The 22,209-nt window shown below is 47.8% G+C and overlaps 1 protein-coding gene across 2 annotated transcripts in view; it reads left to right on the forward strand.

The window, feature by feature from the left end:
* Adcy2 (adenylate cyclase 2) overlaps positions 1 to 22,209 on the forward strand; it is a 375,018-nt gene that overhangs the window by 322,296 nt on the left and 30,513 nt on the right. Inside the window, exons 17-20 of one of the 2 annotated variants that reach the window (XM_026397066.2) lie at positions 1,873 to 1,992; positions 5,931 to 6,100; positions 15,089 to 15,173; positions 19,031 to 19,189. In XM_026397066.2, coding sequence (XP_026252851.1) covers positions 1,873 to 1,992; positions 5,931 to 6,100; positions 15,089 to 15,173; positions 19,031 to 19,189 — 534 coding nt within the window. The remainder of the gene's footprint in view (positions 1 to 1,872; positions 1,993 to 5,930; positions 6,101 to 15,088; positions 15,174 to 19,030; positions 19,190 to 22,209) is intronic. The other variant, XM_077799966.1, reaches the window with a different exon arrangement.

Genomic DNA, 22,209 nt, shown 5'->3' on the forward strand with positions numbered 1-22,209 from the left:
CTCCCCTTGTGGAGCCAGTGGAGAGGGTCCACTCAGAATGGGGTTAGAGGTCCCTTGGCTTAGGGATGCTTGAGGAACGCTGGGAAGAGGCAGCCGAGGGGCCGATGAGGCCTTCGTGCACAGAGAGACCCAATTCCCTGTGAGCAGGTGCCCATGAAACGCTGGACCAAAGCGTCTCTCTCCTCCCACCGCCACGACTTCACACCTCTTCTTACTTCTTTAGATTCTGTTTTGGGGCAATTACATCAAGAAGGTTTTTCAATCATTTTAAGACTCTGCCCAAAACTAAGCTGGTGGTTATCCACCAGGTTAAACAGTCTATTGTTATTTGTCATTTCTCGATTCTTTGCTGTCACAGAATTTTGGTCATATTAAATCTAAAGCTATAAAAATATTTTAAAGCCCCATATTTGCCAAGCAATTATTCCATTCATTCTTTTCTGATAGATTTGAATTGGCACATGTGCAGTTCTTCTATGGGTTGTGATCCTTGGTGTAGATTCTCTAAATAAAGAAATCTACTCCATCTCTTTGATTTTTAAATTAACGTTTTCCTAAGCCTTACCAAATGACAAAGTGCTATATCTAGTGTTAGTCCTGGGGCAGAAGAATCTTGTCCCCAAGAACCTACGAATAAACACCCTCGTGTCTCCCTACGTGAGCTCGGGGGTTGGCCAGTATCTATGCCATCAAAGGAGATAAATCAGTTGACAAAAGCCACTGGAAATAATTCAGGGAAGTTTTATTTTCCAACTTTGAGTATGAATGCTTAGCCTTTGCAGAACCACTGCCTAGATTCACAGAGGAGATGGATTTCTTCCAGCCAGGTGAACATGGCCCAAGTCACAGCGCTCTGGTTTATCTTTCCAGAACATTCCCCTGACACTCAGCCGCATGACAGCAGGTGACCCTGGGTCACCTGGTCTAGGAGAGAGACTGGTAGGGGTGAGAGAGGGAGGAGAGGCTGAGTCCTTCCAGCCTAGCTAACAGGCCACCATGGCCTTCTGGGTGCTGTTAGTGACCACATGACACAAGAGCTCACTGTCTGTCTTCTCAGGATTCCTTTTTATTCTCCCTGAGAATATCCATCCTCTTGGATTTGTGATGCCTTACCTAGATGCTCACAAACAGTGCATGGAAATATGATCACCTTTTGTCCATAGTGTTAATTTTCTTCTTTCTTTCTTTCTTTTTCTTTTTCTTTTTTTTTTTTTTTTTTTTAATATTGGGGCATCCAACCACTGAGCCACATCCCCAGTCCTTTTTATTTTATTTATGTTTTTATTTTAAGAGAGGATCTCTAAGTTGCTTAGGGCCTGTCTAAGCTGCTGGGGCTGGTTTTAAACTTGTAATCCTCTTGTCTCAGCCTCCCAAGTTGCTGAAGTCATGGGCCACTATACCAGGCTAATTTTGTTTTTTGAAATCAAAACCCACAGAACTCTATTGACTCACTTAGTATGTGAGCCAAGAAGGCACAGTTACTGCAAGAGACTTGTTCCTGAGGCTCTGGCTGTCTTGGAAAGCAGAATGTCACACACATGGCCGTGCCAGCTAGACAAGCCCTCTGTCCCAGGCTCTGTGCATTTATTTAATATTTCATACAGATGCTTCTGTTTTCTTTGGTATCAATCCTGGAGCTCTGGCATGCTCTATTGAATGTGCAGCACAACAGTTATTTAGTTACTGGATAGAAATTCCCAAGACTTCAAACAGGACAAGATGGGCGATGTAAGTGTTTCCGGTACAGAGACACGGTCCTATGAGCCATCCTATTCCCGCACATAAGGACACAGCTGCTCATAAGCAGCACCCACCTGATAAGTTTTAAATCTCATTTGCACTAACTCATTGAAAACACCTTTCTCTCCGCAGTTTTTCTTGAGCAACTCCGAGGAAACCATCCTCCCCACCGCCAACGTGTCAAACTCAAGTTTTCCTGCCTCAAACAACCAGGCAGCAATTCTGCGTGCACAAAGCTTATTTTTCCTGCCGGTAAGAAAGTGGCACTTGTCACTCTTCATATCATTTCCTTATGTACTGTCAGTCTGGACAGTTATATGCAGGCAGAGGTCTGGCCTGGACTTTCTCCTTTCTCAACTTCACTCCCTGGGCTTGTGGAGGGGGGTCCTGAGTTTACAGATACAATGGTCACTGGCGTCCCAGCCCATGTGTGAAAACCCGGGTGTCTCATGGTACTGCTGCCAACCCGGTGGTCTTCCTTCTCCTGCCCGCCCAGTTTGTCCAGCACGCACCTGCCCTGGGCATCCACGGATGTGTGGCTAAGTTTCTGGGTGTGTTGCTCGTGGGCTTTGCTGAACGGTCCAGTGCATTCATGTTGCCCCCACAACGCTGTGGGGATGGAGTCCACACCTCCCACTTCTGCCTCTCCTGTGATTCTGTCCTCAAATAATTCTTGCTGACTCTTTTTGACCAATGTCACAAAGGAACTAGACTGAAATGCCAAACTTTCAAAGACATAAATTTTTCTAGTGGAAAAAAAGTTAAATCAGCCACTTACTACTTAATTTCTTTATTTCATGACTTTATTTAGAAAAAAAAATTTAGACCCCTCTCTTCATTTTCTGAATCACCATCTAGTAGTAGCTCAGGGTCTTCCCATTAACTTCTGTCTCCACCTTCAATTTTGAGAATGCCAATGGACTCTTGGAGACTGACACTGATAAGTGGATACATGTACTTCCAAAGTCACCTGCCACTGGTTTCAACTCCACTAGCTGTGACAATAGATCCCTCCATTCTTCCTTCACTGATGTTCTCCTCGATCGTTTGTTTTCACCCCTTTCCTCGTCATTTTAAGTCCCTAGGAATCCCACAGCTCTGGTAAAAACATTGGCCTCTGATGGTATTTGAGGTTCCTGAAGCTGAGGCTGGTCCACGGGCAAGATGACCAAGGTCTGGCAGCAATGTCCCCAGGGTTTGGGAGGAGGGGAACCATCGCTTCATCCCTTGTCCCAGGGGTCCTGTCTTCCAATTGAGTGTCATCGCAAGCCCTGGTCTGGATCCGAGACCTTGTCTTTTCTACTTAAGTTGCGTGACAAGTAAGAGACAGAATTCACCACGAGGGTGTTCTGGTTGTAATCCCCAGGGGGCAACTGGGAGCATCTGCAAATATACAAATATAAATATTTCCTGTATGGTTTGCCTCCTCCTCCTCCTGGAGCCGGTGGCATCCACATGATCCACAGCCCAGTGGGGAGAGAACGCCAAGTAGTTCTTCCCAGCATTCACATGGCAATTTAAGTTTGAAAGTTTAAAGTAAAAATGCATTTTTTATAGAAAAGAAAGTATAGCTGGCAAGAACGATTTTTAAAAGTCTCTCTGATATGTTTGGGTAGAACAGCTCACCATCATTAAAGGAGTAAGACCATCACTAGGAATTTCACTGAGGTTCGTCTATTGTCTTTGCAATTGGAATAAATAATTACGAACCCAAGATGGGAAGGGCAGCATTGCTTAACCTGGAAAGAGATGAACAAAGTGCACGGTAGAGTACTGAAAATCTCGGTAGGATTTAGTAAGCAGGCTTCCCTCCTTCCACCTCAAGTCCCCAGAAAGCAGATTCTGGTCAGCTCTGCCAGGGGGGCACCTGTCCGCAGGGGCTGTCTGTCCACAGGGCTACAACACCATCCTGCTGCACACCTTCAGGATTAACTCAGGAGCTCAGAGTCCCTGAGGAGCCTGGAAGCACCTTGGCTCCCTCCTTGAGAGGTCTCCAGGGACACCACCAAGCTGTGCACCACACAGTCCTTTCTCTCAAACCCACGTTACATCATGCCTGAGGTTGGCAGGTGAGCGGAGAGGAGTTCCCTTCCCAGCGGGGGGCGGCAAAAAGTGACATAGCTCTTCTTAATGCCAACCATAGGCCACCAAGAAAGCATAGGCACAGGTGGACTCTTTGCCTTGCAGCACTAATATTGGAAATTAGTCTTAAAGACGGGAAGATTCACCCACAGAGGTGTTTGTCAAGTTGTTCATATAACATTCGCCACAAAAAGCAGGGAAAAGACCTCAAAAGTTACTAAAAGCAATTTTTAAATAAATTTTGTTACAACCACACTGTAGAATTTACTCAGCCTTTATGATAGAGGTTGTAAAAATATTTAGTAACATAAAAATATATGTACTTATGGAAAATTATTAATTGAAAATTACTATGTAAAACTTCCAAATAGCACGATCATCACTTTCTAACATAATAACCCTGATTATTATTAGTAGCAAAAAAAAAAAAAGACTAGAAAGACAAACAAAAAACCCTCATTTTCTTATGTCCTTCTTTAACATCAAATGTATTGTTTCCACAGCAGGGAGGAAAGGTCATTTTAAAATGCCAAATGCAATTACCCATAAAGGATCTTTGTCATATAAGCTCTTCACACCACAGCGGGCATTATTTATGTACAATGCTATCTCCTCCAATAAACTGCCTCATGAAGTAGATATTATTTGAATTCCCATTTTGCAGATGAGGAAATGGAGGACCATAGACATCAGTAAATCCCTGAGACAAAGCAACTATTACTTGACATAAAACAAAAGCTGATTTCATCAATTACATCAAAAGTGGTAAACATAACTAGTAGTCAGGTTACTGGTAAGTATATCCTAAGAAGAGTCAGTTCAGTGGCCAGCTGCCAGAACTCTCGACCACTGAGCATTCTCCCTGGTGGGTTGGATGATGTGGACGGGACAGCTGGTCTGCAGGGCTCCAGCCTCACCTTCTCTCTCTCCACGCATCCCTCTTGGCTGTCTGTAGCTTCCCAAACTACCTGTAACGACGGACCACATTTTGCATACCTCTGAGCATCCTTGAAAGTTATTAAAACTAGTTATTAGAAATTGGACTACTGCTTGTCATTAGCATAAATATTTTAGGAGGTGTTCCTGAAATGTGGGTACTTTCCCAAAGCCTAGGAATGAATTTTAAAAAGTGAGATCTTGAACATCCAAATGGGGGATCCTGAGGGGACCTGTTCCAACCCCCCAGGCCTTCCAAAACCCACATATGCCCATTGATATACATACACTTTACAAAACACTGCTCACGTGTTCTTCCTTCTCATTCGATTCGGTGACACTGGTTGAAAACTTTGAGTACCACAGTGGTTTCCAAGTGTAATTTTAGTGATAGAATTCCTTTAAAAGTCAAAACTGACAAAGAGCCCCAGGTTCTAACAAAGTAGCTCTCCCCGGGCAGGCCCTGTTCTGAACTGCTTTGTCATATTCACTGGTCCCAAGAGTTTGCTGAGGTGGGCTCTTCGTCCCTCCTGAGAGTGACATGAGGAAGAAACAGTTTTGCCTTAATTGTCAAAATAAGCCCCTCGGCCATCAGATGGGGCAGGAGCGCCACCTGGGAGCTTCATTATTTTGCTGGTTCCAGGGCAACTGCAGGGCTTTAGAGAGTGGTTCGGGATCCTCCTGATCACTGACGCGGGGACCGCCAGGTTGCAAACCAGCATTTCTCTCACTCCTTGTGGGAAATTTCATTTTGCTTTGTTTATTGAATTTCAAACACCAAAGATCCTATGTATTATACTTTTTAAAAATTCCCTGAATGTAGAAGGCATCATAACTACTTTCATTTTCAAAAAAATAAACGATGTTGGCCTGTGGAATATCCTCCATGTAGGATTTTTTTTTTTTTTAAATTTTTGAAAAGTGTTTGGCAATGTATGTGCTTATTTTTATTTATCATGCCAGGTTGGATCAGAAAGCTGTGGAATGAGTAATTTTCAGAAATCAAATGTACTCAGGCATTTGGCTCTGGCTCAGAGGTAGAAACAGGTGCCCGCTATCCCAGCCAGCTCGCAAATTGACCCCGTGAGCTTGACGTTGGCCCCCAACTCGATGGTCAGCATCTCCCTGTAGAGAGAGGTCCTCAGTGGCTGTCTGTCCTGTCTCCTGTCCAGTACTTCATATACAGCTGCATTCTGGGGCTGATATCCTGCTCGGTGTTTCTGAGGGTGAATTATGAGTTGAAGATGCTGCTCATGACGGTGGCGTTGGTGGGCTACAACACCATCCTGCTGCACACCCACGCCCACGTCCTGGACGACTACAGCCAGGTCTTGTTTGAGAGGTGAGTGCTTGCCCTTCCTCCTCCATCTCTGGTTCTCTCGTCGGGTGTTGGGTGCAGACGGGCAGTGCCGTGTCACTCATACTCACTCCAAGGAAGCTGGTTGAAGGGATGGTTCAGGGAGATGTGAGTGTTTTTACTATCGGTTACGTAGAACCCATATCATCTCACACACTTAGAAAGTGTGAAGTGGTGAGGTTCTGCACTGTAATCTGAACCATATGGCTAGGAGCAATCTGCTGACGTTTGGGACTGAATAATCTCTGATGTGGGGACTGATCCCGTGTGTTGACGTACAGCCTCTACCCACCCGCTGGAGGCTGATCACCATCCCTCTGTTCCAACTCGGCAACCACAAATGTCCCTAGAAATTTCCAAATGTTTCCAGGAGAGCAAAATGGCCCCAATTCAGAACAAAAATACTGCAAAATAAGTAGTTATGTTCATAAGCTATAGTGCTAAATGTCTCAGTAATAATTTCCTAAAATACCACTGTGGGGAGGAGAAACTGCTGTGGGGAGGGGAAACTTCTTTGATCAAACTCTTTGATACCTAAGTAACTGACTTCCAGGAGAGAAGATCCCATCAACCCTCCCAGGCTCAGGACCAGGGCAGCAAGAAGGGTCCTATGGGGAGGGCTGGCCTGCCAGGTGTACTCAGTCGGGTTTGAGAAGTTCTGTTATCTGAGTACTTCCATCAGCTTAGGGTGAGTTTTAATCCCCAGCTTGAAAAGAACACCTAATTCATCGTGATATTCTCCATTTCACGTCTCAATAACCAAACATTTTAGGTCAGATGTCAGGTTTGCTGATGGACACCCTGACTTCACATTCTCTATGTGCTTTAACATCAAATGAATGCCTTAAATATTTACATAGATGTGTTGCTGCAGAAAGGTTTGTACTGACGGCCCCCGGCCACTGGTCCAGTGGGCAGAAGGTTCCCCTCGCTGGGAACGCTCCGCCCAGGGCCAGCTCCTTAGAGGCACCACTGCAGCGAATTCTTTTCTCCTGATTTAATTTTCGTCACCCTCCACTGTGGAACCCTGATGGTCTATCATCAAGCTGAGGCCAGTAGAATTGTGAAAATGCAGAAGTGTATGAAAAAAAATTATGATTCCCCAGCCAAGATGAGAATGAAATCAGAAGTTAATTTTCCTATAAATTCTTAACTTGCCAAGCAAAAATGCTTTAATATCTCTACTGTGCAGAGAGACTGTATCCTGTTCCTAAATGAAGGTAGCCTTGCTGATCTTTCCATAAAGCTGTTGATGATGCTACTAAAGTTCCCATTATTAAATTCAAAGTGCTAGGTTGTGTTTCACATTCAAAGCAAAAGAAGAAATCAAATTAGCAAGTTTTTGATGGGGACAGATTCCTTCTGGGGACCCAAGTGAGGCACTGAAGAGACACAGGATCCCTGAGTGGAGCCCCAGCAGCAGGAGCAGTGTCCCATGGAGGAAGAGGAGAGTCTGAGTTTCAGAGCGCTCTTGTGGCCAAGGCCTCTCTTGGTTTGGCCCTTAATGACCTGAAGCCAAAGAGGCTCCTGTGGGGTGTGTCAGTGACACCTTCACTTCCCGGACACTGAAGCCAGCACCCTCTTCAGGGGACGCACCTGTGTTGCAGTTCCCAATTCCCCAGGGTTCCTGGCACTTCCTGAGCAGTGCCTGCATGAGCTGGCACAGAATCCTAGAGCTCTCCTCTGCTGGAAGGGCATGTCACTGACACCATGGCAGAAGGACATGCTGCCTCAGGATCCACAGACCTTCTCTAACGTCAGCCCAAAGGTCGCCACCAACAAAAGACCCTGGAGAGCAGGAGTGGAGGACCCCCACTCCCAATTCCTCCAGCTCAGTGCCCGTTGGAAACTGCCCAGTGACTCATGCCCGATGCACAACCAAAGTCATGTTCCCTCCAGCAAGTGGTTGGAAAGGTTTCCTCATCCTCAGCCTAGGGTCCCGATGCTGCCACGACTCTCACAGATGTGAAAACAGGATGCTCCCGAGAGAACTCCGCTGAGCTAGCACGGTGCCCAGGGGTGCCCTTGGAGAAGAGGCTGACTGAAAGGAACCAGCAACACTCACTTCCCAATGGCCAGTCCCTGACACTGAAGTCATGGCGCTCCGTCCAACCTCTTTGCTGTCCTGTTTCTGGGCACCACATCCCCTTCTCACTCCTGATTTCCTGCCTCTTGCTCTGGTCTGCCTGGGCCCTGTGCTTGGCTGTGGCAGGTCAGCATCCTTGCTGCCCACGGAGGCCCTGGCCTGCTCCTCAGTGGTAATGAGTGCTCTCAGTGGACCTACCCTGAGCTTCTGGCTCTCAGCTCACATATACCTAAAGACTGAGCATCTCCTCTGTCTTGGTCCCCTGGGTGAATCAGGCATCTCTGTGATGTGTATGCCAAGGACTTTAACACTCTCTCTCCAAGTAAAACAGAAGATCTGAACCAACTTCAATGACGCTGGCCTATTGGAGGTGCTCAACAAACTCTGTGAATGGATGAATGAGAGTGGGACGTGCTCCTGAACAATCCAGAGGACCTAAGTGCTGGCCAGGGACTCGCTCTCCTCCCGTTTCCCTGAAGACAGAGCCCACTGCAGCTCATTGAGGACATGTCTCTTCAGGAACCACATCAGTTTTGTTGATGTCTTTAAATTTCATAAGAAAGTTTGGAGAAGGCTTCTCTGCTTAAATGTAGTGCCAGAAACGGATCACAGTTTGGACAAGCATGGTTGTTCTGTATGAGTTCACCATGGCCCCTTTGGCAGGGACCTTTACTGACCAAATTTGACATTGATCAGCAACCAGCCCACAAAACAATACAAACCCACAGGGCATTTTTGCCTACAATGTTAGCAAAGCAAACAGGAGAAATCGGGATTGAGGTCAGTGAATAATTCAGAACAGGGCATCAAAGATAGTTTTACAGATTCATGAACATGGAAATCAGACTTTTCAGAAGGAAAATAAGATGACTTTGAGAGGGTGTGCCATCAAAAATCCATCATGATGTAATGTCCACAGCATCCCAGTGCTTACCCTACAGGGTTCTGATGAGCTGCCTCATGGTGAGGGTGTTTGTGGTTTTCAGAAGGTCCAGAACAAGACGTTTCCTAGTTCCTAGGTGTTTTCAACAGTCTTCCATTTTGTCTGTAGTACAAAATATTTTACTGAGCTGTTCATGCTTCCAGTTTCTATAGCAGGTCACTTTCTCCCCAAGTTCTTAGCTATTAAATACCCTGAGTGCTCTTCAAGGTTGATGGTGACGTTAATGACAGTTGATATTGCCGGAAGTGCTTTTTTCTCGAAAACACTTCCTCTTCCCATGACAAGGGCTGCCTACAGAGCCTGCAAGATGCTATCAGGTTTTTATGAGTTTCTGTTTTTGCGGAACTGGAAAGCCTCAGGGGATTGGTGTTATCATTTCACATGGACCCAGGCATTAGCTTGACTTTCTAGAAGGCTGGAGATGTTCTTTTAATTCTAGAAAGGCATGGAGAATGGGGAGCTCCTCAGAAGATCCACTAGGAGCCCTGCAGAGTACCCTGCTCTGTGTTGGAACTTCAGCTGAATAAAATAAATGTTCTGTGGGGACACATGGATGCAAGCTTAAGCAGCAGTCACATTCAGGATCTCAGGACTGTCACTGTGGGAATGGCTGAGTGGCCCCTCCTTCCACCTCATCTCCCTGTCCAGGAGAGCCATGGAGATGCTGGGATCTCCATATATCATCTAGAGCTGTGAGTGAAGACCTTGAGTGTGGTATTCCCCTTTCCCTGTGTTTCCCTGTGTCTTGAAAATCCCAGTGACGAGAACTTGAGGAACTGTGTTATATTTTGTCCAACCTGGAATTAATCAATATTGAACTTGAATCTTGAAGAACTGTGGAATTCATCACACCCAGGAAAGGACAGGGGAGAACTGTACTTCTGTCCCTCTGAGATAGTTGTGGGTATTCCCAAGCACCTGGAATCCTCTTAACTTTTCCTCTTGTAAATGAAAAATGTAGTCCAAATCTACCTCCTCCCTATGTTTGAGTTAATATCAAAAATTTTTAAATTACTTTCTGATTTAATATCAGCTTTCTCCATCCTACCTGTTTCTGCCACTCCATGCCATCTTCCAAAAATATAAAAATGTTTCTCTGTTTGGCAGCAGAGAGAAAGGAAATTCCTGCTGCCCAACTTGGACAATGAAGCACCTTCACTCAAATTCGACCAAGCTTTCTTTCCTTCTTCAGAAAGCAACCGTTAGCAATTAGCCCCTTGATCCAACCCGAAATAGAAAACATCTTGGGACTGTATTCCTCTGCAGGCAGAGATTTGACTTCTAGCTTTTGTTTTGCTTGACTTAAGCTAGGGGGCAGGATCGTGCAAAGCCTCTGCCCACAGCCTGTGCCGGGTGCCTGCTTCCCACCATCAGCTCTTCAAGCGAGGAAGCCTAGCGCCTGCACAGCCCAAGGCATTACATCGCATTTTCGACAGCTCTTCTTCTTAGACCCACTCTGCTCCACAAAATGAACCATGGCCGCGTTAATCAGGAAGCCCTGTTGTCTCTCCAGCCCCACTTATCTGGCCTCCTGATCTGTGTTAGGACCCAGGGCTCTGTTCTAAGCATGAGTCTGACCTCGTTGCATTTGTGTTTGCAGCAGTGGACATTGGGCTGCACTCTGGGAAATTTGCATAGGAGGCTGGTGAACCTGTGTCCAACCAGGTCATGAAAGAGTCTAGAAAACCCTTAGAGGATCTGCCCCATTCCCAATGCACCACCTTGTCCCTCGATTCCTTGGTCTTTCTGAGCACTCTGTGCGTGCAGTTCCTGGCTGAGCTGCTGTCCTCTACTTCATCACCGACTGTCGGTGGGCCTGGACATTGCCACTGCCTTGGTGGCTCAGGTGGGGAGGAGCGTCCCAAGAGCTCATCAGGATGCTGAAACAGCAGGTCGGACCATGATGACGAAGGACCCCATGCATCTCAGCAGCCCCCCACCCAAACCAGACCTGGTTGAGGATGCAGCGACGGCCGGGGGCTGCCTCTGTTTTCCCTTATTCATTTTAACCCCAGCATGTTTCTGGGGGTTGCTTTGCTTTGCCCTGACAGTCCTATCTTCTGGTCAGGTGGTTTAGTCCATAGCCTGTGCCAGGTCAGATGCAGAAACTTCATCATATTACACAAAATCCCCCTTTCTGCATCATCTGACATCAGGGCTCCCAGGAATCCAGGCACTTCTCATTGGCAAAGTCAGGGATTGTGGTGTGGCACAGAGATAGCATAGAAAGCCAAAAGATACACCCCTAAAGACGCTGAGGGCGAGGGTGAGAGTGGGTGGCAACAGGGACAGTGCCCCCGTCTTGGCTTCAGCTTTATAACATGGGTCTGGGGGTCCGTGTCCCCAGGGTCAGACTAATTCTATCCTCCAATGAGCTGAAAAGACCTGATTTTACTGCAATCTGTCTGCTCATCACAGCACAACAGAAACTAGGTTTGTTTGGGGACTTTCCATTAAAAAAAAAAAGATTTTATTTTACCTAGAAAAATGCAAAGTTTTAAAAGTAAACGCATCTTTTTGCGTCTGTATGCTAGACTGCTTTCCTCCTAAGAATAACACAAGTGTCCTGTTTTACTCGCCTTCTTTGCATTTAGGTCAGCTGCTGGGTCCCTCCACCCTTTCAGCCAGTTCCTTAGGGCATGTTGCTCTTTGGGGCCCCTGAAACTTGTGGGCCAGGAAGATTGCTCTGCACCAGCCTCAGGCAGAGAGCCAGCTGCACATTTCCCTGTGTTGCAGGCGTGTCTGGGAGCCTCAATCCCTGGAGTCTAATTTTCAGATAGAAAGAAAGCGTACTGGGCTGCACCGTGACTGCCCTGTCCCCTGGCTGGAAATTACAGTTAGAACCTTCCAGTTACACTGGCTGCTTCCTCCCCACTTCATACCTCAGCAATGGCAGCACCCGACATGGCAGAGTCCAAAGCAGATCTCACTCTTCAAACATGAGGGTGACAGAGTGCTCGGTACAGCTGGCTCTCGTCTCTGTACAAAAGGCTAACCTGATTAGGTGGTTGAATTGTGCCCCCCAAAAGAAGACAGGTTGAAGTTTGAACCCCTAGTTCCTCAAAAGGTAACTTACTTGGAAATAAGGTAGTTGCCGATGTAATTAAGCCAAGGTCATGCCAGAGGGAAGGGGACCCCCGATCCAGTGTGGCTGGTGTCCTCACAAGAAGATGGACATGGGAAGAGACAGACACACAGGGAAATCGCCATGTGGGCACAGGAGTGATGCAGCAGCGAGCCAAAGGGCTCCAGAGATGACCAGCAAAGCCCAGAAGCTGGGGCAAGGGGGGCAGGGCTCCCTACAGGTTCCAGAGCAGTGTGGCCCTGCGGGCACCTGGATCGCAAACTTCCAGGCTCCAAAACCACCGAACAAAGCATTTCTGTTGGTTTGAGCCACTCGGCCATGGTGTCCTGTTACAGCAGTCCTAGGAAACTCGGGCTGATCAGCAGGCTGGACAGGACTTGGGGAAGATGCCACAGGGCCTTGGTCATCTCCAGATCCCCACTGTGCACCCCCTTCCTGCCCGCCTCACCCACTGCACCCAGTCTACAAAGAATTCTACAAGGATGGAGAATTTGTCACTCAGACTTCAAGAGCCGTAGCAGGATCTGCTTATGAGTGGCCCTCGGTGGGGACAAGACCTCTGGTAGACAACAGCAGCCCCCGTTGCTAACTAAAAGAAATTTTTGAGAAATCTGAGTAAAATCTTAGAAAGTACATCAGAACCCTCCTTGTGGACTGAGAGTTTCAGAAGAGGTGACCGCACATGGACGCCCAGTGATCTGCAGGCCGTTTGCTATTTCTGAGGCCTGTTTAGGTCTGTTTTCTCCCATCCTCTCCCCAGACCAGCAAGGCGAGGCTGCCCGTGTCTCTTGCTTCCTCTACATTCCTACTTTCACCCACCACTACTTTAAGTCAGGTGCAAGATCTGGGGAGGGAGGTGGGGCAGGTTCTCCCTGCAAACCAAGGTTCACAGTGCATTAATGTGAAGAGTCCACAGACAGGATCTCCCACCGCAGGTGGCTTGTGGACCTATTCTGTGTGTTAACTGAAAGCCACTCAGGACTTAAGGTGCATAAGGGGGGCCCGGCTCTGCCGGCCATCAGTGTGGAGGACCTGAGCTGGTCTGTATGTTTGGGATAGCCGGTCCCTTGTGTGGGAATGCAAATGGAAGCTGAGCTTGGATTCGTTACATGGGTGAAGCTGCTGCAAAATCCCGACCTGGGCGTTAGCATTTTACTCTCTGTTTGAGCTTTCAGTCATAACAGGTGGGATGGGGGACGGCATAGCTTCTTTCTCTGGCCCTTTGGAACTCCCAAGTCATGTGATGCTCGTGAAACAACACGAGAACCGGAAGCCAGTACCAGCTTTAGGACGCCAGTTGGTGGGCACTGCTTTCACTAGCCAGTCAGTAGTGTCTCTGCAGTGCGTGTAGAAGAAAGGGTTTAAAATTCACCGAGTTCAGCGTTGCTTTTAGACAGCACAGCTGAAATGACTGTCACTGGCCCAGAGAGGAACAGCTCCACTTCAAGAAGTCAGTCCTGGTGAGACGCCGCCCACGCCACCCTCAGAGACAGAGACCTGCCCCTGGTGGATGAGCGTGGACTCTTCCAACCCATAGCAGGTGGCAGGTTCCGTAGGGAGCAACGAGCCCTGATGCAAGCACCACCTTTCTTGGGTTTCCAAGGCCATAACACCCTGGCACTGGGTGATCATGTCTCCTGGCTCCCACAGGAGTCCTTCCTCTGCCCGTGGCTCTTTCAGTCTGTCCTTGAGATTTGCTAATCCAGATGTCCTCATCTTCTCCAGCTCTTCCAGCCCCACCCCTTCCCTTATCAGCCTGCAGTTAACACTAGACATCAGCAGTGGCACTGCTGAAGAGCCCTCTCTGCGTCACTTGTGCCAGGTTTATCAGTGTATCTGCTGCGCTGCCCTCACCAGTCCTAAGGCAGGCATCAAGACTCTTTGACAGATGAGGAAACTGAGGTGTTGACAGGTTTGTCCGGGGTCTCCCAGCTCAGGATCCCACCCCAGGCTCTCCCGCCTCACAATCCACCTGAGCTCTCAGTTTCACACCGAGTCCTCTTAGTACCTCATCCACCTTCCAACTCTATGCAGAAACCAGAAAAATCACAAAGCAGGCAACCAGAGCAGGAAGCGATGGCCTCAACTCCATTAAACCTACTCTATGCTGCTTCTGTGACAGGTGCCCTTCTATGTTCAGGTCTTCCTTGCAGTTAGACGTGGGAAATACTCACTTGTCAGCCCATGCAGGACTCGCCTGGGAAGGGCCGCAGACTCTCCTGCACCAGCACACATGTGCTGTCCATCGCTGGCTGGGCGTGGCCAGGATGAGTGACAGATGTCTGCCTGGACCTGAAGGCAACAGGCAGGGTGCAGCTTTCCATCTCTGATCCAAAGCCATATGAAAACCAGTAAGAACTGGCTCCAGATAGAAAGTCATGGGAAACTGTGCGATCCCTAAGTGGGAGGAGCTTGTGGAAAATAAGTTCCCCATACCTCACAGGATTCACAGTTTCAAGCATCTGTCTCTTTCTGTGAGCACTAATGAAAGCACTGAAGAAACCACCTACCACTTATACTGATCCCAAAGGTAGACAGAAAATGACATTAACATTCTGCTCATCCTTCCTTTCACATTTGTTAAAATCGAATAAAGAGTAAGAATCTGTATTAACTTGGAATTATTTTTTCTTTCTTGTGCTTTCAAAATTGGGAGGTTGGTTTTTGGGGTTTTTGTTTGATTTTGTACTTTGATGCATCTGGTCTGGAGACACATTTGAAATGTGCATTTGGTGGGGTGGATTCCAGACATGCCCCGGGGGTTCTAAGGTTTGTTGGCGCTTGGATTCTAAGCCCTGTGTGCATGTTGTTTTGTTGACATCTGTGTGTCGGCTGTTTGTTTGCTTTTTTTTTTACTAGACCAGGCATTTGGAAGGACCTGAAGACCATGGGCTCCGTGTCTCTCTCTATCTTCTTCATCACACTGCTCGTTCTGGGTAGACAGGTAAGGAGTCTGCTCCTTATAGAACACCTCTGAGTGCAGGTTCATCATGCTCCGGTGGTGTGCACTGTAGTTCTTTCATACAAATTCTTAAAAAACAGAATCATCACACAGGAGAAAAGTGGGTAGCACAAGGTGTGGGCTAGATACAGACGGCAGGGAAAGTCCCTGTTCCCACAAGAGGTAAACATTGTAAATGCCAGGAATATGAATCAACTGATTTCCTGCGAAATCCAAAAATAAATTTTGTATGTGCATAAGCCTCAAAAGCATCCCTCATGGATTCCAAACAGCTGATTGTGTTTGGGAAACGCCCTTGGCTGGGCTTCCGTGTGTACGTCAGGATGGATCGGTGCTTCTTCTGTTTGGAGGGGATGGGATGCTTCTGGTGCCATTCGCAACCACTCCTGGAAATACGGTTCTCTGTTGAAAATTTTTATTTGGTGATGCGGATGAGACTGCTCCTCCTCCCTTGGGCCCTCCACCTTCTTCTGTTCTCCTAGGAGAGGCTGAAGATGCAGAATTTTAAGAAATACTCTTCTTCTTCCTATGTACCAGGCCAATCAGACGACAGGACTCACCTGAAGTCAGGCAGCTGTCCTGCCAGTATCTGCTCTGAGTCCTGTGATATGGGCAGGGCCAATGCCATTTGGCAATAACCAATTAAGAGGGGATGCTGACTGAACTGTGTGCATTATTAAACAGTTATGTCAACTGAGAGGCCCTCTAAGACCTGTGAGTTCGGATCTGGCTTCCAGTTCCCCTGCCCAGAAGCTGTTAGGCATTGCACAGATAGGCAGGGCCTGCACCTGTCCCCCTCATCCCCACATCTGGAACCGACCTACCCACCCAATCAGTGTGATCTGTGTCTTTCCCTAGAAGCTAACACTGCAGTAGCCCCTGGGCTAAGCTGTCCTGGCCTGCAAAGCCGTGGAAGACCCCCTCCTTCCCACCCCAGCCCCTCGGTCCACCCTCGCTCTGCCTTCAGCATGTCCCCCTTTCTGCTTCCCAGGGCTTGTGGTTGGACAGGCTGCTCCAGGCTGTATCTCTCATTACTTTCCCCGTTTCTCGTTGGCTGGTTTGTTTCTCACTACTGATCAACTTGCTGCTCTTGCTCATAACACAGACATGTCCTTCCTTAGAAAACCCTGTAATTAGATGGTGATGAGTAGGCTCCTTGCAGAGCAACCCCTCGGTGACCACTCCTCAGGAGCCACCATCCTCTGATGGGACCACCCTTCCTCCGTGTCCCACTGGTCATGCTTTGTCCCGGTCCCTCCTGCAGAACCCATCACTAGGATCACTTCACCACAGCATGTTAAGAACCCAGAGTCAAATTAAATGCTCCTGTTGTATTTAGTCATCGAGATTCCCGACATTCCATGCCACACAGTGGTGCTTGAGGCCAATGGCTGACGAGAGGTCCTACTCTTCAACGGGTCTAATGTGATCAAACGTATTCAGGGCTGTGGTTGGATATTGATTGGACACCATTGTGTTGGTGCCATTACTGTAGCAATAAGTACTGAGACCCTCCAAGGGCCTAGGAAGCTGTGGCTCCCTAAAAGGTGACTCACTCTTCAGAGTCTCTGGGCCAGAGCTGGTTACCTGTCACCTCGTCTGTGCGTGGCATTATGGAACAGCCAAGGTGGGCCAGGAGGCGGACCTTCGTCCACACCCTGAAGTGAGTCAATTAAGGTCCCAGGTCCCCTGGGCTAGAACTTTGATGTCTATGACGCAGAGCCTCTGTACACATGTCCCAACTCACATGATCAGTCATGTTACAAATGACTGCCCCACATTGGAAATAGGGCTCAGCATAGCCAAAACATTCATGGCCCTGAGTGTTTCCTGATAGGTTTACTAAATGATAGTGTGGACATTTCCAAACTTTCTGCATTGTCACTTGTCCCAAGGGTCATCGTACCCAGTGACCATCTTTTTTGAAATGACAGAGATGAACTTGCTTTCTGAGCAAATTAGTACCTGGCTATATCTACTGCTCCAGGTACCTAAGTCACATTGATGAGAACACCACACATCTCTCATGCAAAGTCTGCAGTACCACCCTCTAAAATAGGCAGAAAGATGAGGGAAACAGAGGTATGAAAAATTGTTCTACATGTGTAATAAGAATCATAATGCATTCCGCTGTCATGTATTTAAACAGTAAAACCAATTAAAGAAAAAAAAAGGAGAAAGATGAGGGAAAAACATCACTTTTGCCCAGTGAAGCTGGTGCCAAAATACTGATCTCTTTTTAGTAGGATACCAACAGAGGCCTTGCCTATGCTGTGGTAGCAGCCTCTTGCAAAACCTGAGAAACATCTTGTTGTGGTTCATGAGCCTTTTGTTACAGTAACAGAAAACTAACTAAAACACTCTCTAATTTGTAGCGGGTTGCTGCCTGAATGGGCTCTCTACTGGTGGTTTCTGTTTCTGCTCTAGCCTTGGGTCCTGATTTGGTTGTGCTCTCTGTCTTCTCAATCTCCCCCATATCAACTCTGTTGCTTCAGTTTAAAACCAACCACATCACTGCTTTACCCACCCAAATCCAGGCTGTCATTAAAATGCTGAAAATAGTCTGTCCTCCAGGTCAGAGGGCCTTTCTGGTGAGTGCATAGCATGGGCTCTGTTAGGACAGTGGGTGGTGAACTTGTCATTAGCATAAAACCTTGAATATAAGCAAACCTTCAAAATATCTGGCTTGTAGTCTATTTTGAAAATGTCTTTCTACATGAGGTAAAATAAATGCCACACCAGAGGAGGAGGAGGAATGTGTTTGGGTACATCACACACAACACGGCTGATAATTTCAGGTTCCAAAATGCAGATTTTCAAAAACTCCCATTTGTGCATGAATGTGTGCATGTAAGTGTGTGTGTGTGTGTTGTTATATTTTATACTGTCATTGTTCTAATTGACCAAACCAACAGAACTAACAAAACACTGCATGTGGCTCTTCTTTGCATTTGTCTGTCACTAAGTTGCTGTGTGTGCTGAAACACACCCTGTCCCCTAAGCCCTCCTGTGCCAGAGGGGCTCAGCCAAGGCTCTTTCATTATAGTGAATTATTAAATCCCAGGAAGCACAAAATGATGCCAAGACTAAAAGCACCCTTGTTGGTAAATAGGCTTCTCCATTTCTATAATATAATAATAACTGAATTTTTAAAAGCATCATATTTTAGTGCGTTATAAAACATGAACACAGATGTTCTCACTAGCAGGCACTATCTTAATTAAATGGTATCATCACGTGCTTTTGTCCACATATAATGGAATTCTCCTATGTACAAGGCAATCCTCAACAAAAAAAATCCATATTTTACAATGAACTCTTAATTACTTAATTCATGTAGGGGCAAACTGGTTCACAAATACTAAAGGAGAATTGATACCAAGGAACATTTTTTTTGTAATGCAAAACATTGACCAAGACACTTTTTCTACTTTGGATCTTTCATTTTCCATCATTAATATTCTACTATGCAAAACATACGTGCGCGCGTGCGCGCGCGCGCACACACACACACACACACACACACACACACACACACTTGAAGCCATCTTTAACCACAGGGGAAACCTCACTGTCATTTTGACCCATGAGCTGCCCAAATAGCTCATTCCTGGCTCCTGCAGCTTGTTTGTCACTTCACCCGTTTTGGCAAAACCGTGTGAGAGGCTGATTGAGGGTCATTTTGGGGGAACAGAGGGCTTTGTGGGGAGGGTGACAATTCTGCTTGGGGGTTCTTTTTACGGTTTGGTTTTGTTCTTTTTGTTTTCTCTTTAAAACCTCCACTCTCTGGCAGGACACGATGCCTATTGTTTCTTTACCTCTGTGTCCTCTTGTAACAGAATGAATATTACTGTAGGTTAGACTTCTTATGGAAGAACAAGTTCAAAAAAGAGCGGGAGGAGATCGAGACCATGGAGAACCTGAACCGCGTGCTGCTGGAGAACGTGCTTCCCGCACACGTGGCCGAGCACTTCCTGGCCCGGAGCCTCAAGAACGAGGTCAGCACGTGGGGCTGGGCTGGGGCGGGGCAGGAGGAACTTGGGTGCGGTGGGACTTCGCACCTGTGCACAGCTGGCCTGGAACTGTCACTTTCCAGAGCATGCTGATGGGTCAAGAGACATCAGCTGAGAATAGGGCATTAGAATCACCCAGTGTCTGAGCAAGGGGTTGATTCATTATGCAAGGTTTTGTGTAAAGTTCTAGATGTGCATTCTGAGGTGCTGCCGTTCTGAATATGCCTCCCAAAGTGGCTACTTCCCTCTCCTGGTGTGGGGGACTCCTTCCTCACCAGCCATGATGGAGCCCAACCAAGAGTCCTTGATCAGCCATGCAGCCTGCAGGCCCAGGGCGCCTTGCTCTCAGCTTCCCCAAGAGCCTTTTAGGGAACTTAGAATTTCAGAGATAATGAGATAATTTGTGAGACCCACTGCATTTAGCAGTTATTGACACAAGAACAAAGTCTTTCGTCTGTCCACATGAATGGATGGAAATGGTAATTTTATGAAACATTACAGGAATGGATAGTTAGCTCAGCTGAAAAGACCAGGCTGTCATTAAAATGCTGAAAAGGTTTATGAAATGAAACATCGTGGGATTGCAGAGATCACCAGTTACAAGAGCAAGACACAGCTCTGCAGACGGACTTCCTTTGAAAGCATGCACAGGAGCAAGGGCTGAGTGCACATCCCTGAGCTCAGGAATGCAGAGACTCGGAGCCATCCCTGCACTTAGGAGATCGCCACTGAGGTCCAGGAGTGGACAGGCAGGGTAGCAGAGGGAACCCATTGACAAATGAGCTAATAGTAGATGAGCTCGACCCAGACGATACCAGAATACAAAGCAGCATGGTGTGGGACAGCACTTCCCTATGGCATGCAGGTGTAGTGGAAATTGGGAATGCAGTGCAGGTGGGTGAGGGGCTGCGGGCCAGCTCTCTCCTCTCCCTGAGAGCGTGCAGGGCATGGGAGCCTTCCAGGCTGTGCCCTTAATGATTTCCTCCCCTGGTAATTTCTACACTCAGGAGGTATATCAGCAGCCTACTTGCCTGTTCATCACAGGAAACAAAATTACTGTTGTCATTAGCAATATAGGAGCCAAATATCTGTTGTCGATTCAGTTTTAAGTTCAGCATGTTCTTCCCCACGTTGCCCTGTGGCCCACCTGGCATTGCCCTGGATGTAGAGACAAACAGGTCAGAAGCAGCCACCCTCCTGGGTTCCTCCTGTGAACTGGAGCCTATTATGTCCAAGGACACTGGGAGTACAAAGGTCAGGGTCTAGGATAGCCACTCTGAGCAAGGGACTTCTGAATCTAAACTAGCCAGGAGATGGCATCAAGGAGGGAGAGGGATGGGGTGAAGATTCCAGGCTGTTAGGGGCTACTCTCCCCCTGGCACCAGGAAAGCACCTAGTGAAGACTTGGAGGAGCCCTGGGGTAGACAGGAAGAGGTAGTGGTGAAGCCCAACCACAGGTCTGGCCCTCCACCATGGTGTCCCTGGGTGGACTGTCTGGTCTGTTTGCTTGGCTTATTCTAAGGTTGCCCTTTAGAAACAACTCAGAAAGCCCAGTTGAGGAAGAAGAGAAAAGCGTACAGCTATACGCCATGGGCTCACATCTTAGCCCCAACTCTGTCTGTTCTTGTGACCTTGAGCCAGTTTCTTCCAGGGTCAGAGCCTCAGTTTCCCCATTTGTAAAGGGAGAAGAAATATGCCTTCCCTTGCAGTGGTGTCGGGTAGAGTGTAGCGTGTTTGCACAGTGCTGTGTGCAGGGGAGGTGGCACTTCACAGAGCAGAGCACAGGGCCCATGTCCACACTGGTGAGACCCAGAGCAGGGAGCACCTTCCCTCCGCATGCCCTCAGGTTCTCGGAGGGAGGGTGGACACTTCTCTCCGAGTCTCCTAATCAGTGCCGCCATTTGAAGTATTAAAAGGGCACACCGCATCTCCTGTGGCCCTCCCCACTCAGGTGGCTCCATGTCGTGGGACAGGCTGGCCCCACCTAACATGAGTCCTGAGCTGAGAGCCAGGGGCCTGGGCTGAGTCCTGCTCCTGCTGCTGCCTCACTGCACATGGGCAATTGGGACCTCTTCAGGAACAAAGTGGAGATCAGCTCATTTAGATGAAAACAGCTCTATGCTTGTTTCCTCCCTCCTCAAGTAAAGCAGGTCCTGGGGGCCTTGCCACAGCCACCTGCCTGTGTGTGCTCAGGAACCCACCTTTAGGCTCTGAGATAATCTCCTCATGATGGCAGGTGTCTGTCTACTGCGCTCCAAGTGGTGGCTCTTGAAGGTGGCTGTTCCTTCCCTAGGGGAACAAAATCCCCAGATGTGCTCCTGACCGTGGCCAGCCCAAACCCTCCAGGGAAATGCTTAGGGGCACAACCATGCAGCCTCCCCACCATGGCACAAATGGCTCCGTGTCTCATAATGGCCACGTGAAGGAAAAGCATTTGGATCTGTCTCAGGACCCAGACACTGTGGGCTGCTCAGGAGGGTGGAACAACAGATGCTGATTCCCAAAGCTGGGACAGTACACCAGAGAGACACTCCAAAGCCACTGTTCCACTGCGCGGCTCGGAGGGTGCAAGGTTCTCTGTGTTGTCGTCTGATGCAGATTCCATGTCGTGGGAGAGGCCGGCCCCACCTAACACAAGTTAATATCCTGTATTTTCCTGCTAATTTTCACTTTTGATGGTCAGGGTAAATATTGGGGGAGGCAGCTGCTCACAGGGCCACTGTCAAACTCAAGGACTAAACAATTAAAAGCCTCTTCAGACAAAGTCACAGCATTCCTGAGCGGACTGCTTGGAGACACAGCTCACCCTGCCTCCTGGGCAGATTTTGCTATCCAACCACCAGAGATCCAACAGCGAAGGAGGGAAGATGCCTGAGCTGCGTCCCTGTGGGGAAAGCACTGAAGGCAAACAGGGTTGAACAAGGAGGATCCTTAGCCAGGTCACTAAAGGTCTGAGAGTTCCACAGTGAGTCTCAGTCAGGGAGGGGGCTTTGTTTCTTTATGAA

Source organism: Urocitellus parryii, chromosome 1 (assembly GCF_045843805.1).
Source record: "Urocitellus parryii isolate mUroPar1 chromosome 1, mUroPar1.hap1, whole genome shotgun sequence".
Classification (NCBI taxonomy): Eukaryota; Metazoa; Chordata; class Mammalia; order Rodentia; family Sciuridae; genus Urocitellus; species Urocitellus parryii.